This window comes from Diadema setosum, unplaced genomic scaffold, assembly GCF_964275005.1.
Source record: "Diadema setosum unplaced genomic scaffold, eeDiaSeto1 scaffold_48, whole genome shotgun sequence".
Lineage (NCBI taxonomy): Eukaryota > Metazoa > Echinodermata > Echinoidea > Diadematoida > Diadematidae > Diadema > Diadema setosum.
In genome coordinates this window covers 183,148-200,222 of record NW_027307674.1, presented here as the reverse complement: position 1 = coordinate 200,222, position 17,075 = coordinate 183,148, and the positions used below count along the sequence as shown (strand labels likewise).

General features: G+C 35.8%; 1 protein-coding gene across 1 annotated transcript; it reads left to right on the top strand.

Moving 5' to 3' along the window:
- Window positions 1-907: 907 nt before the first annotated feature.
- LOC140245872 (uncharacterized) lies at window positions 908-15,903 on the top strand (the record flags this gene model as incomplete). Its single annotated transcript, XM_072325356.1, has 10 exons — window positions 908-975; window positions 1,521-1,829; window positions 3,346-3,681; window positions 5,666-5,809; window positions 7,528-7,593; window positions 8,874-9,035; window positions 11,406-11,570; window positions 12,524-12,611; window positions 14,675-14,742; window positions 15,522-15,903. Coding segments are annotated over 10 exons (1,747 nt in total), but the record flags the coding sequence as incomplete, so codon positions are not given.
- Window positions 15,904-17,075: the final 1,172 nt, after the last annotated feature.

Here is a 17,075-nt window from a genome sequence, read left to right as displayed (position 1 = left end):
AAGAAATGGCTGAGACTCGTAAATGAACTTTGTACTGGTATTCATGTTTTAAACGTGCGTCCTTTTTACATGCTTTTTTTTTTTTTAAATTCCCTGCTTTACCGTCCTTTAGAGAGCTGGGTTGATTACCTGCTGTGTTTTTGCTTTATTAATTTAGGCATTACCGGAAGGATATTTTAAATTACTTAACTGAACTAAGATGCCGATTAATATTAGTCTGGAAATGGCTTTCATTTGCCATCTGTATTGGTATAATCAGTTGCTACACAAGTTTTATGTACTCTATACGGGCTTGACATACCCATCATATTATGCCTTTTACCTGATTCAAATTGATTAATGTTTTTAATTTTTTTTTTTTTCATTAGATTGGAGAGAAATGTAAGGTCTTGACAGAACAGGTTATGTAGGTTATGGGTATAGCGTACTTTGATGGTGACATAATACAGGGCTCCACACCCGAAAAAAAAAAAAAAAAACCAATAAAAAACATGAAAAGTCGTGTTTTCTTAATGAGTCAAATATTTAAGTTTTATCATAGTAAGAATTGTAAGTTGGACATCTACTCATAAATAAACCTTAACAAATTCGCAACACTCACTCTCAGGCACTCATTCAGTCCTTTTCATCCATCCTTTAAACAAATTTAACTGCTAATTTCCGGCGCAAAAAGTTACGAATTTATTGACATACTTTTCAAAAAAATTTGGTGGCCCAAGGCGGGCCACCAAATTTGCCCTTTTTTGAAATTTGGTGGCCCGACTTTCTTTTTTTTGACGGCCCCGGGCCACCGTTAGTGTCGAGCCTTGCATAGTATATCAATACATAATACTTTAGTTAGAGTCAGATTTTCGGCGGTCATACCAGCTTCTCGACAGTTTCCACAGTTTTCTCCCCTCTTTTCCAGGCATATCATAGATATAACCTTCTACAGTGGTCAGTTCTTTGACCCAGCTTCATCGGTGACTATCGAGGGTTTGTGTTAATATAAGCATGATTGGTTATCGTGATTATTCGAAGTACTATGAACTACCTGAAATACAGGTGCGGTTGAGTGTATCCAAACGACTCCAAAATTTTGCTCAGTTTGTCTTGCCTTGCTGAAGAATCCGATAATTCAATATTCTGATTACGCATTCCAATTCCGACAGAAATTCCAAGAACTCTGAGAGTCAAAGTAATTTGGGGCCAGAACAAATGACAAAACTGTCGGGCTTAGCACAATATCAACACCGCATCCTGTAGTGAAAGTTGAATATCACTTTTCTTTTATAGATCATCGAAGTGAATCTCAACACTAAAATCGATTTTTCCCTCGTTTGTGTTAGTGCCTGCTTTTGTTTGTTGTTATTTTTGTGCTAGGACTGTGTAAGTGGTCCAGACGGTCTCATTCTCCTATGTAGAATATATATGATTGATATATATATATATATATATATATATATATAGACATATACCATATATACATACATGCATACATACATTAACATACAAACATACATACTCTTTACGTTATCCAGGCACTGTAGGCACCGTCCCGACCGCGATCGGATGGAAAGATGAAAACACGCGTTTGCTATGCATCTTTGAAGGAACACCGCAAGCTGTGTACTGGGCGAAGGAGAACATGACGAATCCAGGACAGACGCTGACCTTAGCTACATTCTTTGAGCGGAAATTCACGAGCAGGATAGAAAGATTCTACATGGAAGAGGACTACAGCCTCATAATTACCAACCTAGAAGTGCGAGATGAGGGTTACTACCAATGCCAAGTGGTGTTTCTAGATTTCAGTGATTTCTCGAATTCAACATTTCTTACCGTGAATGGTGCGTTCTGAGTACAATATAAAAGTGTTATTGTAATCAGATTTATTGTAAAGCGACATCATGCTAAGAAAAAGGAAAGTGACTTCAGAAACTACATTGTATTTCATGACCCTCCTTGGCCAATTTGACGCATTTTTTTTTTTTTTTTTTTTTTTTTTTTTTATCCAAGCATAGCCATGGAGTCTGATTGTGTTGATATCTGTTATTAGTACTGTCTATTTTCTTTCCTGGAAGTGCCCATAATTGAAACATGTACGTAAAAATCAAGACTGGTTTCACTGGTTGGTTATGAATAAAATGAATCAATTAGTGTAACCAGTAAACACAATCAAATTACTTCTAGACTGTCAGGGGAATATGCGACCATTTACAACGATCATTTGTGTTTGATTTTTGTTATTCAAGATGAGTGTTTTGATCTTAATAAGAGGAGGGGGGGGGGAACAAAATAGTTAACTATTTTAAAGCATTCGGCCAATGTTACAGATATCCTGTGCCTAATTTGGTATGGTATGGTATGGCATGGTACGGTTTATTAGATAAAAAAACGTTCTCGCAACCAAACGGCTGAATTGCAACATTTTGCTCACAAAAATAATACATTAAAAAGTACCTGATAACACAAAGATCTTATTCGTTTTAAAATTCTAAAACAAATACATACATTATGTTTATTCATTTATGAGGGTCAATACAATCACTATATCTTAGTGTGCATGGATTTCAGGTGTCTAATTGGGTACCAATTATGTTCACGCAAAAAAGAAATAAGTGTTTTTCTATTTCATTTAAAGTTCTAAAACGTTTTTTCTTGTCGAATCTCTTTATGTAAAGTGCCCATTCCTGTCATGGCCATTGCACACCGATGATGCAGTATAACAAAAAAAACAAAAAAAAACAAAAAAAAAAACCGAATCTGATTATTATTATTGTCTCTTGAAAGCATGAAGAGATGTCAATAGTTTTTCAGAATGTAAACATTAATACATTTGAGATGCCTACATAATATAATTTATTTCAGATTTCTTTCATTCTTTTAAACCATAACAATCTTAAACTTGTGAAGTCAACAAAATACGATGGAAACAAGATATTAATTTAACATTTTTGTTATCGTGCGCGCTACAATAAATAATTTGTTTCATTTTCACCCTGAAATGTGTTACAGTGGCCACGAACTTCATCTTGTATTTGTTTACTTTGTATTGCTAGTATATCTCAAACATGATCGTAGTTTAGACTTACTCAGCGAGCAGGTAAATCAGTATAGACAAACATTTTGTATCTTGCTATTTTAATCTGTTGAGGGCGAACAGATTTTGCTATAGCACGCCTTTCCCCTCGGACACCAGTCCTGCCCAAGTATACTCGGGACTAGTCTTTGAAGAGTTTTATTGATATCGTAATGGTAATGAGTTTCACTTTTTTTTTCTCTTAATGCTCTTATAATGTGAGATAATGTCTTCGTTAACGTAGTCGGATTCATTATTGCTATTCTTTTTATAATTACTATCAGCCATGGCTAAGGAACATATCATCGAACAATGTGTCGAAGTGGTTCATGGTTTGAGTCCTTGCACTATCCAAACGTCGAAGGAAGCCCCAACTTTTCATCTCGACTGTCGGCTCACGGGTTTCAAGCCAAACGTGTCACTCGTGTGGATCAAATCGGGTCGAGCACTGCCTCCAGTGAGGTCCAGCCAGTCCTCTTCACCAGACGGGACTTTCGAAAGATTCGAGACGATAACCGTTACAGCCAGTCACGACACTGAACAAAACTTCACCTGTACGGCATCAGGTGATCCCGTGAACGGAATCTCGTCAAAGGTTATCACTGTTTTACCTTTGAAAGGTGGGCAGTTAAGAAATATTTACTTCTATTAGTCACGTTAGTACTTAATTATGTGTTTATACTAAGAATCTTTTCTTTATTCTACATTATACGATACATTATTATACTGTTAGTACAATACTGTACTATAAAATACTATGCAACAATACTTACACGCATATAACATAATTGATATAATCATAATATAAATAATATATATATATATATATATATAGTATTTATATGAGATATATATATATATATATATATATATATATATGTAGGTTTATACGATTATGGTATACTTAATCACGTATATTGTATATGTAACAACATTATATAAAGACAAACATATCAATACATTATATGAATATGTATATTGTACGCTACATACGTGTGTGTTGGCAAGACCTGGCGATTGTTTATCAGGTTTTTGTTTTCTTTTCCTTGTTTTTTTTTTACTCTTGCACAGAGTGAGGTTAAAGACAGCTGAATAATAGTTTTCTAAAAGGCAGTGTTGTCAATTCTATTTCTGACCTTTAAAGGTAGGGAATACCTTTTACAGACCTCCCAAAATGCAGCAAAACATTAAATATGAACCTCAGGGGACTTGTTTAGGCCACTGCTGAGAAATTTGGAAGTCAGCAGTTATCTACAATTTGAATAATACACAAAACTCAACTACTCAGTAGTTCTGTGTGTCAGCCACACTTAAGCCTTTTTGTTGCAATCTTCTGTGTTTTTTATCTATAAACACAAATCTAAAATTATAAGAGCTGATGTAATAACATAAAGAGTGTGTGGCAAGAATGTATATAGAAATGATTGTAAGTTTTGATGAACTTTCTTCATAAAATATACATGATGGACACACATGCAGTGCATGGGTCTGCAAAGGTAGCCTAGTAATGTACTGGAATTTATGGTGAGCCCCGAAAAAAATTCAATTCAAAATCTAACGGTCAATAAAAATGTACTAAATGTTACCTTCCACTTTCAATACTTTATGGGAGTTTCTAAAATGATACTCTCTTCAACATACCACTGTATTTATACAACTCTTCATTTAAGGCATGCAAATGGGATTCCCTACCTTTAAGATGCACTTCTGGTAAATAATGTTATCATTCAAAATCATAAAAACCATATTTCAGACGCATGGATACTCGCTGTTCCAAAAGGGAATTTGTCTATAACGTAATCTATCTGAATGTGATATTGGTTTAACCGTTTCTTGCTTAAGTTCGTTCAAATCTACAATTTTATATCATATCACAGCAACAAGATCACACAAGCTCATTGCATATAATTAAAGGCTTACATTATAGTGCATCAACTTGCATTTGACTCCCTCGACAGGATACAGAAATTAAGACATTTGAAAATAGTAATGTGACATTTGATTGTGTGAAAATGCATATGCTTGTCTGTGTGTAAAAACAAAAGAAAAAAGAAATTCTGATTATAACTAATTACTTGTCCCCCCCCCCCAAAAAAAAAAACAACAACAACAACAACTTTGCCTTAAGGTACAACAGAGGAAAACTATAAAGAAATGCAAATGCAGCGATCTAGATTGAAATATGTCATTTCATCAGCAAAAGAAATACAAAAATACAAAATATGTATACATATATATTATATAATTTTGAAGAAGAGAAGAAAAAACCCCAGAAATTTAGCAATTTCAATTCTCAAACGGGATGATAATGGTTCTGCATGGGTATAGAAATCATATAAATATCATAATTTATATTGGCAGTTAAAATATGTATATCATAATACCTTATCGGTTTTTCCACACATTATTCTGTGTGTTGCTTTCCTTTCAATTTGTAAATGCTCAGTTCACCCGTCCGTTTATGAGATTCCTTCCTCTTTCATGTACTTTAACTTTTTACTATACACAACTGGATTGGATAGTGCTTTAATGGGGGATTCTTCATCCTAAAATTACAAGTTCATTAATATCAATCGTTTATTGTGGGCTTTGTTACGTTTACAGAAGAAAAGGACACTTCATCAGGTTTAAACAGAATGGGGCTCGGAATCGGACTGACGTTGTTCATTCTGGTCCTAGTAATAATAGTACTCTTTCTGGTAACTGGAAAGCTTTTGCAGAAGTACAGACCAGAAATCATGCCTGAAGGTAAATAATTATGTCATATTTGAGAGTATGCTATGTCAATTTGCTTGTTTCTTTTTTTTTTTTTAGTTTTCTTTTTTATACTTCATTGTGCTTTTGCCGATTTCGAGATTTCAGGTGAATTACTCTTAATTTCTTTGTAAAAATAGGTGGTATGCATTTACCTGCATAATCATTTCTATTTTTTATTTGGCAGAATCCTTTTATTAATAGTTATTTTTGTAGTTTTTCACTGAGACCAATGTGTTATTCTTCATAGTGTCTTTATCACATCCACCTTAAGAATAGCGCCGAGTAGTATAGTTGTCGTACTATATCTCGACTGTGACGTCATAAAGGCGTCATATCATTTGTATTCAAACAACTATTAAGCATCATCAATCGACATTTTGTTAAAAAAAAAGATAAGTCATGGGTTAACTTCTGCGAGATTGTGGTCCGCACGCGGGAAGCTTAAAATGGTAAACACAAGCTCTTATCAAACCATATTAATGCACGGCCTTATCTGAAGAACAGCCTGTGACTGAAACAAGTGACCGTGTGGAAATAAAATGAATGAATGAATGAGTGAATGAATGAATTTAAGTTTCAATCCCCTGTCACCTCGTAAACATAATAGAATGGCCTAGAACGGGGATCTTGTAAGACCTACAAAACGAGTCCACCGACCTCAAAACAGAGCCCCCGTTTCATCAAAAGATATAGTCGATTATAAAATTCTTTACCACACATGCTGCTATAGACTAACCATGGAATCAATGCAAATCAATTACACATGTCTTTGCATGACTTTGAACTGTACTTATGATGTCATATTCTGTGCATTTTTATGTCAAAACGTGGGAAGTGTAACTTACTGCAACATTTGACTATACATTTTGTACACTTAACGATGTTCATTATTTCAATTGTATCTTCGTGTATCTGGATTCAATTTCTCGCAATTTGATCAGAGTAAGTTTCAAATTTTGAAGTATAGATGACGGCATTGTTGTGAGAATCCTTTATTAAACTTAAAGAGTGCATAGTCGATATCTGGCCAGAAAATACTCCTCTGTACAAGTCTGGGGGAAATCAATTATTTCAGACATCAAAGTATACCTATTCTTTAACCAAAATCAAATTAAAAAAGTATCGGTAGTCTCATGTTAAGACGTCATTTTTCTTATCGTATCTATGCCCAAAGTAGCATTACACTGTAGGAGCCTATACGAGCTGACACACTTTGCAAGAGACTGTTCCTTCAATGAGCTACGGTGCGGATGATGATATAGGGACTACTGGTTGATTCTTCATAATGACTACTCCAATAGCATCATTTTGTCATAGATTTAATCCAAAGTATTTGATAACATTACTCTTGGTAAGTTACAGGGTGTTTTATTGTCACAATGTATTTCATATGTGTAAGAGGGGTGTAATGATAAAGACAAAAATCAAAAACAAAGGAAAACATACAAAAGTTTTGCGACGCATTTTATGATGGTTTCCAGAAACCATTAAACTTAAACCGGATTTCATTCAGATCTGTTAACATTGCCCATGGCTCTACTGAATACGCTCTGTATATGTAGCCTCGAATTATTGCAAGATTGCACAGTCCCCAAGCCCTCCTAAAACAGACAAAAAAAAAAAAAACAACAAACAAACCAACTAAAAGAATTTTGACTACTTCATATCGTGTTATTTCTCTTTCTCTATATTTCTGACAAACTGTATAGGATTGACATGGATTCCATGCTGGAAGAAGCCATCAGAGAAGGACATTCCACTCATAAAGCGGAGGGGTAATTTGACATCATGTACCGTCTGTCCCCCCCCCCCCCCAAAAAAAAAAACAAAAAAAACAAAAAAAAAAAAAAAAACAAAAAAAAAAAAAACCCACAAAACAACAACAACAACAAAAATAAACAAATACATAAAGTACGAGAACCTCGGGAATAATAACTTTAAAAATAATGTATCAATCCATGCATGGAACCATTACTTATTACCCACATCTTACAGCAAACACCATCCGATTTGCTTCAGCGGTTAAAGAAAAATGGGGATCTTTGTAGAGTACGTCAGGAATCACTTCCCTCCGAGTTCTGCCCATTGTGTTCACACATTGATATGCAGTTCCAAGAGCTGCATCCAATTTGCTAAGCTTGGAAGAATCACAGACCAACATGCATGACATGCTCCACATGATCCACATTTCTCTGTGAGCACTTGACCAAATTGAATGGGATATCCTGCAAAATAAAGGTAAGATGTTATATTTTGAGACCCTGAAATAACATTTGGACAGCTTAACAATATCGGCAGTTATCAATGCGGAAATCCGATTGTATTTTTTTTTTTTTTGGGGGGGGGGGACATTATATTGCACGAGGGCTTGTGTGGGCAATAGGCATACTGTATTTTTCTCTTTATCTCAAGATTAAAATATCGAAACTAATTACTCCGGTCCAGGTGCTCATAGAATGTCTACAATATAGCATCATAATTAATCAGGTTTTCTGTTTCACTGCACTTTTTGCTTATTATTTTTAAGCTATCTAGTATGCATCATTTTAGTGTTAAGACAAGTATCTCAGCTTCCACGGAGTCTGACAAAAAAAAAAAAAAACGTAACGTGAGTTTACATAATCTCGCAGAGAAGATCTCACAGCTTGTTAGATGTTTGTATACTCTTTAAAATGTACACAAGTTTGTGTTCGTGAAACTAATCTAATTAGTACCAAGCCATCAAAGTTCATGTGCATTTCTCTATTTCCAATGGATTTTATTTCAATCAAATCAAGTCAAAAGTCAAATCGAAATTCAGAGAGTAGAATATAAGCTGTCGTGAACGTGGTTGGTTTTGTTATATTATAATGTATTTATAGTTCCCGGTGAGTACATGATTGATACTATACACCGAATTACCAAACTGTTCTTCTAATTTCCTTCAATAGAACGTATCTTTTCAATAATTATTGCTTTCAGATCTGTGAGCTTTAATGTCTTGTAGACAAAGACGGACCACATAAATCCAGTAAGCTTTATTAGTCCTTAGTGTTTATTTTTCTTTTTTACATAGAACGATTTCGAGAGGAGCTTCGAGAAAAAATTCGTAGCTACAAACCGGGAAGTGCCAGGGAAATCAACCTTGGCGACCTGAAGCTAGTCAACATCAATCTATTCGGGCAGATGAGCGCAGGAAAATCGGCCTTCATTAACTCTCTCTTCTTTGCTTTTAAAGGTAAGTCTTCATCAAGTGTTGTATGGAGCTGTCGTTGATGAATTCATGCACGATCATTCCTCTTCAATTCATAAGTACATTGTATGTATCATAAGGTAAGATGTTGAGATAATTCATGATATTGTATGGAAGAATAGTCCTGAGCATGCCTATGTGTTACTTTTCCAGCGAAACATTGTTTTTCCAGCGAAAAATATTTCTACAACACATACCGTTAATCAATACACATTCCTCTTTATGCAAAGCAATTTTCTCCGAACATTTCGAACTGATTTGTTTGTTATAAGCCTGCCAAAAAAAAAAAAAAAAAGTAAAGAGAGCCAAGCACCGGCGTAGGCAAGGGGGGGGGGGGGGGAGGAGATGGAGGCGGTCGTCCCCCCCCCCCCCTCAAAAAAAGAAATTGACCGGGGATTTGTAAGGCGGAAAAGAAGGAAAAATTGCTTGTATACTGTATGCAAGTGCATGAAGCGGATCTCCCTTTCAACCTTTTATCAAGTAAGATCATAATTTCTTCAATATTTCACTCAAAGTGTGTGCCAGGTCGGTGAATTTCAATTCCAAAATTGCAAAATCTCTATCGCTAGGGAAGGGGATACCCCCTCGCAAACCCGTTCTCTCTGTACCCCTTTCCATAGCCTTAGTACACTTGTGAGGTTTACAAAAACATTTAAATAATTCTGAGTGCACAGGACTTATCATTTATATTACAAAACTCAAAAGTTCCCTCATGCAAAAGGGGTAGGCTCTATATGCCACCTTCCCAATTCTCGGTCCCCTCTATTAGACTTATAGACTTAGTACACTTTGGGGAATGACAGTTTCCGAATTTCACACAAAAAAGTGTACTTAAGATCGCTTTATTTCAATTCTAAAAAGTAAAACCTCCGTCGAGTGGGAGGGGCATCCCCCTCCCACACCCCCTCTACCTCACTACAATAGACTTTGTACATACGCAGAGATGATTGCACACGTGGAATAAGAGCTAAATTCTGTGATTGAGCTATTAACACTTCCCTGAATAAACCCTAATTATTTTCATTATTTTTGTGTGAATGGGGGGGGGGGGAGGGAGAAAAAAGCACAAAAAAGCACCAACAGTTTGCACCAGATCGCTTAATATCAGGCCTGAAAATGCAAAATCACCTTCGTGTAGAAGGAAAGATACCCCTTATCTACACTCTCGTGTGCATGCTTTTTCTGTTTGATTGCTTAGTAGCGATTATGATATTCCTTGTAAATATTAATACAAGTGGTTTATTCAAATGATACAATTTTATAGGCAACTGTATTTTTCAATAGTAATCTACTTCAAAACAAACTATTAACTTAAACAAGTGGGACTGTTTCATGCAAAAACATGCAACAAATTGCACCGTTTACAACATCAAAAGGCAAAAAGGTCTGACCGTGGGGGGACACCCCGCTCTCTCGCATACTAGCCGCCCCCTCCCCATCCAAGATCAAATCCTGGCTACGCCGATGAGGAGCCGTCAGTAATGCTTTCAACGCACCCGTCAGGGGGAATCACGCTTAAAAGTAAAAGACAAAAGGTTTTTACAGGCGAACTAAGAAATACATTTGCAGGTTCTAAGTACCCACGGATGTCGAATACTGATTATTTGACTAATGAGAAGAGAATTGTGGTTTGTATATAATTCATATATGCTCATGTATATAATCAAAAGCGCATCAGTTCGTGAGTCCCTTGAATACGTACAAACGATTTTTTTTTTTTTTGGTCCAACTTGAGCATTATCTACGTCACTTCACCAGAAATTTCATGTGAATAATATTTATCTCTGTTGTAAGAATTTAAAGGGCAATCGAGAATATGAATGATAATTATAACTGGGACCAGGAAGAGAAACACTTTAGATATGGCTTACATGCAATAATGAAATACTTATGATTTTTTTTTTTTTTTGTGTGTGTGTGTGATGATGTTTCAGTGGTTATTGTATAGTCATGACCAACGGTCATTGCATGCACTCTCCTGGCCACATGCACGTTCATTGTATTGACTTTCTTTCCCTTTGGCCCATCATGTATTACGAATTTAGATAGATTGTTTCATGAACATACAGCTTTCTAAATTGTTATTTCTCTGTCTTCTCATGTTATTGTTTCACTACTTTCATTGTTAGCTAATTTTTCACCTAGTCCTACTTATATTTCCTTCATTATTCAAAGTTTGTTTGTTTCCGTTGTGGGTATGATTGTTAGCAATTAAAGGGTGTCAAAAAGTGGCCGCAGTTACCTGTTTCTTTGTCTTTCAAAAGAAGTCTGTTATTCCGATCACTAACTCGTCTAGAATATCTTGCTGACTTATTAACCATCAATGTTTGTTGTTTGAACGTGCCTTTCCTACAGGAGGAATCTTTGACAATGTAGCAGCTGAAGGAACTGCTGAGAGCGGGGGAGGTCACACCAAACAGCGTGACCATCACCCGTTGACTGACTACATCACAGTGCAGGACAACCGGGGAATGCAGAACTTTGACTTAGATGAACTAGACCGGATTAAAGATGAAATCAGTAAGTTCTACGTCCAACGTCATATTCTTACTCAAGGGGAACACGAGGATGTAGATAGGAGGAGAAAGGGGAGCGATTAATGAAGTTATTTTTTTATCCCCTTTCCATCGTCATTTCTAGAATTAGTTTCCTTATCACGACATTAACATTGTCTTTAAACCACAGTCTATGATTCAATTGTACTTAGTAATAAGATACTAGCAATCGAAGCGTTATATTTTTAGAGTTCATGTATGTCACACTGTGGATTATTAAAAAAAAAAAAGTTTTCATGCTTTTCAACCTTTTTACCATAGGTATCAGCTGATACTTTACCATTTGCCCTGCCGGGAGAATCAATTAAGGCATGTATAGGGCTTGTACCGTCTATGCAATTTTAAGACAATCCTCACTGAGAGTAGATGCGTGCAATATATAAGATGATGACTGGCGGGGGAGGGAATATACCGAATGTTCCACCCGAAGGGTTTGAAATGCTATTGAGGGAGGTTATAAGTCCTAAGACTAAGTCGAAGGACTTATATCCTCCCGCACAAAAGTCATCATCTGTTTATTATATGGGTTAGTCAAATATGTCAACGTCAGCCACCAGCAAAACACACTCGATTACTCGCGCAGAGCCAAATTCACTGTCCGCGGGTCCTTCTTTCATTTGTTACGTGAAAATGTTTTCCCATGGGAGAACATTACGAAATGTTCTGCCCATGGGCGAACATACTGAATGTGCCTCCATCACGTGACTGTGTTTAGCCAATCACTTACCGGTATTTGACTAACCCATTTGATATTACACGATGAACATACACATGTTAGCATGTATGCACATCATTTTCATCGTTGCGCCAATTATTGCAGCACGTATAGATAAGATGTTTGAACCAAACATTTGTATTAGTGGCTTTAATAATATCAACACGTATAGTCCATACTGATTTTTGTGTTTTTTTTTTCAGATGGTTGCAGAAGCATGGACACGGAACATAAGATAGTGAAAGACAAGTCTAAAGAATGCCACGCCGCCATCTTAGTATACCACAAAACGTGAGTTAAACATCCCCTAGAAAGTAAAAGACGGAGATCCTACATGCATTTACATGTATTCGAAATGATTAGACAAAAATGGAGTATGTTAGAATTCACTCTATTTGTTATTTGGTATAAGTCTATAATACAACCTATATTATAGGCTTATGCACTATTGTTATACCAAGCATACGAATTTTGAAAGTACAATGTAAATTCGTGATGCACTCTATACCGGATCAATAAAAAAAGAATCCTAAGGCTGCTTCCTTTTGTGAAACCGAAGTCTGAACTAATCTTATCTATTAGTTGCTGCCATAGGTAGGACAGGATGACATAAATTGCTGTAAACTTTCAACTCGCGATAGGTTAAGTGTGTTTTCAGATAGTACGTACTTACGGAAATCCCCCAATATTTCAACGACATACTTACAGTTACAGTGAACAGCTGTCGAGGTTAAACATAACATTGAGCATGCGATATTCATAAGATTCAAATCGCAGAAAACGCACATTTCATTAAAAAAAAAGTCGTGATGACTTTTACATCCGTGTTATTTTGCCTCATATTCTATACAAATTATATATGCAATGTATGAGCAGAACATATTTGTAATAATTGCAAAAACGTAAATTAACAGTTGCATTTTTTTATTTCATTGATAAAGTAGCACATGCTTTAGATAATCACTCTTATTTGATCGGTCTCTTCCTGGACTTCTCCAAGGCCTTCGACACTATTAATCATAATATATTGCTTTATAAGTTGTCCCACTATGGTATACGTGGGAAGGCCATGGAGTGGTTCAGGAGTTATCAAACTGATCGTAAACAATATGTTTCAATAAACAATTATAACTCTGATATGAGAGAATTAATTGATGGCGTGCCATAAGGCAGTATATTGGGGCCGTTGTTGTTTATTGTTTATATTAATGATTTTTGTGCTTTCTCCCAAGTGTTATCATTCATACTTTTCGCCGATGACTCAAATGTTTTTTTTTTTTTTTTTTTTTTTTTTTTTTACATGAAGATCCAAATATCCTTGTGCACACAGTAAATTCGGAGTTACAAAATTTACGTGATTGGATACAAGCTAATAAGCTGTCCCTGAATATTAATAAAAACAAGTATATGTTTTTAGCAACACTTTAGATAATTTGAATATGGATATTTATTTTGATGATACTGTTTTAGAAAGTGTTTCATGTACAAAATTTCTTGGAATTACAGTAGATGATAAACTTTCTTGGAAATTTCATATAGATTATTTTTGTAAAATTATTTCACGCAATATAGGCGTCAATAATAGGTTTAAATTGTTTCTTCCCCAACACTCATTATTTATACTGTATTCGTCTTTGATATTACCTTATTTAAATTACGGATATTTAGCATGGGGAAACACGCATCAAACATTATTAGATAGGGTTTTATTGTTAAAAAAGAAGGCATTCATACGGCTTCTTTGTTTTTTTGAAAATAAGATTTTGACAATTAAAGACTTGTTCTTATTTCCTTTAGGACAATTTATGTATAGTTATAATAACATCTGTCTTCCGCTTATATTTGATTCTATGTTTCCTCGTAACCTGACATATCATAGTTACCAAACAAGACATTTATTTATACAGGTCCAAGATTCTGGAACTCCCTTAGTCCACACATAAAAAAATGCTCCTTCTTTGTATTCGTTTAAAAAAAAAAGCTTGAAATTATTCATTCTTTTTATCATACCTGCAAGAATGCAGGAGAGCTGACATTAAAGAAGGAGAGACTAGACACAATGGTATATATGGTGGAATAACCTCTGAGGAGGACTTGTGTTTGACAGATTATTTTTCTCTAATTAAACAAACACACACACAAACACACACACATACACACACACATATATATATATATACATATACTTAATGGCTATATAGAAATGGTGACTTTATTGACATGATTAAGCGAACATAGTTTGGTTGTTATAAGATTTCGATAAAAATGATTTTGATTTATTTCTCTGTCATGAAGAGTTAGTTATTCGTACATTGTGTCATAAATAAAAAAAAAAATCTTGCTTTCATTTGCAGGGAGATTGGCGAGCTTGAAGCTAACAAATTCATCCATCACTTCTTCCAAGAGGTGAAGAAAATTCATGGTACGTTTATTTTGTTCTTTCTATATTTAGGTACAATTATGTAAACATTGAAGTCAAATAATCTGTATCTTGTTGAGCTGTGGTGACGAGACACAGCTACTTCGATGAATAAAGATCGTATACTCGTGAAATTTGAATAATTAGGCGCTTCAGTCATATATATGGCGACAAATTTGGAACATACAAAGATAATGATCAGATGGATGGAGTGCCAAACTCTCAAATCATTGTGCAACTATGACTCAGAGACTTTTTCATCTCTTTTCATCCCACACTTTATCTCACATTAGTCAACGCAAACACACACACAAAATACACGTTCATATAAATGTATTATATGCATAAAGGCACACATGTATTCTATATAATTTACGATTTATTCATGCTGTATGTGTGTGTGTGTGTGTGTGTGTGTATGTGACGTTCCTATTTATTCATTCATTTTTTCATTTACAATAGTTATTAAATAAAAAAACCCTCTTTGCCAAGAAAAGTTGGCAAGTGGTTGTTGTTGTGTGTGTATGATATTAAAGTTGGTGTGTGCTTTACGAGTAGACCCTCCATCTCGACTTATCTTTTGAAGCTTCCCTTTTAATATGCATCCGTCACACTGTCCCGAAGTTGAACAAAGATGGAAAGAAATAGGTTTTGAGGCTATTGATTAAAGATCGTACTTGCTTTTACTTTGGATCACTTTGCGCGATATCAAAAATTTGCTTGCGTCAATTTCGGGACATTACGCAATCTCCACTCAAGATGTCTCTTGAATTTCCCCGCAGCGTCTTCACCACTGCTCGTCGTAACTCACAGGGATGAATACCAAAACCCCAGGAATGTAGTCCAGAGTGTCAAACACTTCGTCGGCGACGAAAAAAGAATCCTTTTGTTGGCAAATTATAGAGAGGATAGTCACGAGGAAGACGTCGAGAAGGACATCGAGCTGCTGCAGTTTCTGTGGACGACTCTGAAGACTTGCGATCAGAATGCCTACAATCTAGCTATTAAGAACGAGGAGATTATTATCGAGAAGCCCAAGCCAAAACGTTCCCCCTCTCCGCCTCGCCCCGCACGAGTAGAAGAATCTAAATCAAAAGATGACAGCTGGTGCAATGTAATGTAATCCAACATTTCATGCCTGTCTTTTATTGTCAACTCAGTCCTGATAACTTTGTCTACCATGAAAATGTAGGAAAATATGTTGTGGTCCGAAGAGAGCATCGTGTTGTTTATGGCAAGATGGCAATTCTCACTGATTGTAAGAACCCCGCTAAATGAAGAGGGAAAGGGGTTATATACAATCATGATTGGTTTGGATGCTGTTTATTATGTCAGTGGTTAATTCAGTCATATTTTGGGGACTTCAGTTGTTAGTTGTCCCAGTGCACTTTTGTAATCATTTGTTTTATATATTCTAGAAGCCCCACCCATTTAGAACGACATGTTATACCTCTTTTATAACCGATTAGGTCTGTGTGATAGTGAAGTCGGGTATGATGGATGGTCTACATCTTGCCAGTTTGGAGTAGATTTTAACAATTTTCCAGTCCAGTTACAGCAAACAGTGTTTTCGTCTGGAGGTACAGACATAAGATTAGGTACCCATGTGTGTGTGTGTGTAGGTGGGAGGGGAGGTGTGATACTTAACCGAAATAAAAGAAAATAAAGTTCCTAAATGGGCAAATGAGGGTAGAAAGGGGAGCGTAAGAATGATTTTTCGTTGAATGATATTAATGTCGAGGTTTATTACCCAATGGACATGATGGATAAAAAGACAGTGCCAAGTACAGTAGGACCTCCAATATCCGGCCACGATGGGACCGACAGCAGGCATCAGCGATAATCGATTTGACCGGATACGAGATATATGCTCAACACAGCACTTTCCAGCATATTGTGCTATTACTGATATTATTTACCAATTCACTAATATTACAATTATCTGCATGTTTCATATCTAATCAATTGATACTAAAATGAAACGAAATATGAGTAAGATATCCCTTCACGTATAATGTTTCTATGATTGATATTGACCAATAATGGGATCGACAGTTATACTGTAACCACTGCTGCGCACTCAGTGCCAGTGACAAGCGCGCCATAAAGTCTTTGACATCGTCTCACGAACTGGCTTTAAAAGATACAGTCCGCTGCAATGATTGGAAGATGTCCCGCCGTGTATTCGCACGATAATGGTTGAACTTGTGTTCGTTTTCAGTGTTACTGGCACTAATAATGCAACAAAATATAACAAGATATGTCAGCCAGTCGACGTCCTGATGACAGAGAATCCGGTTAATCAATGGCCGGATAATCGAGGTCCCACTGTCCGA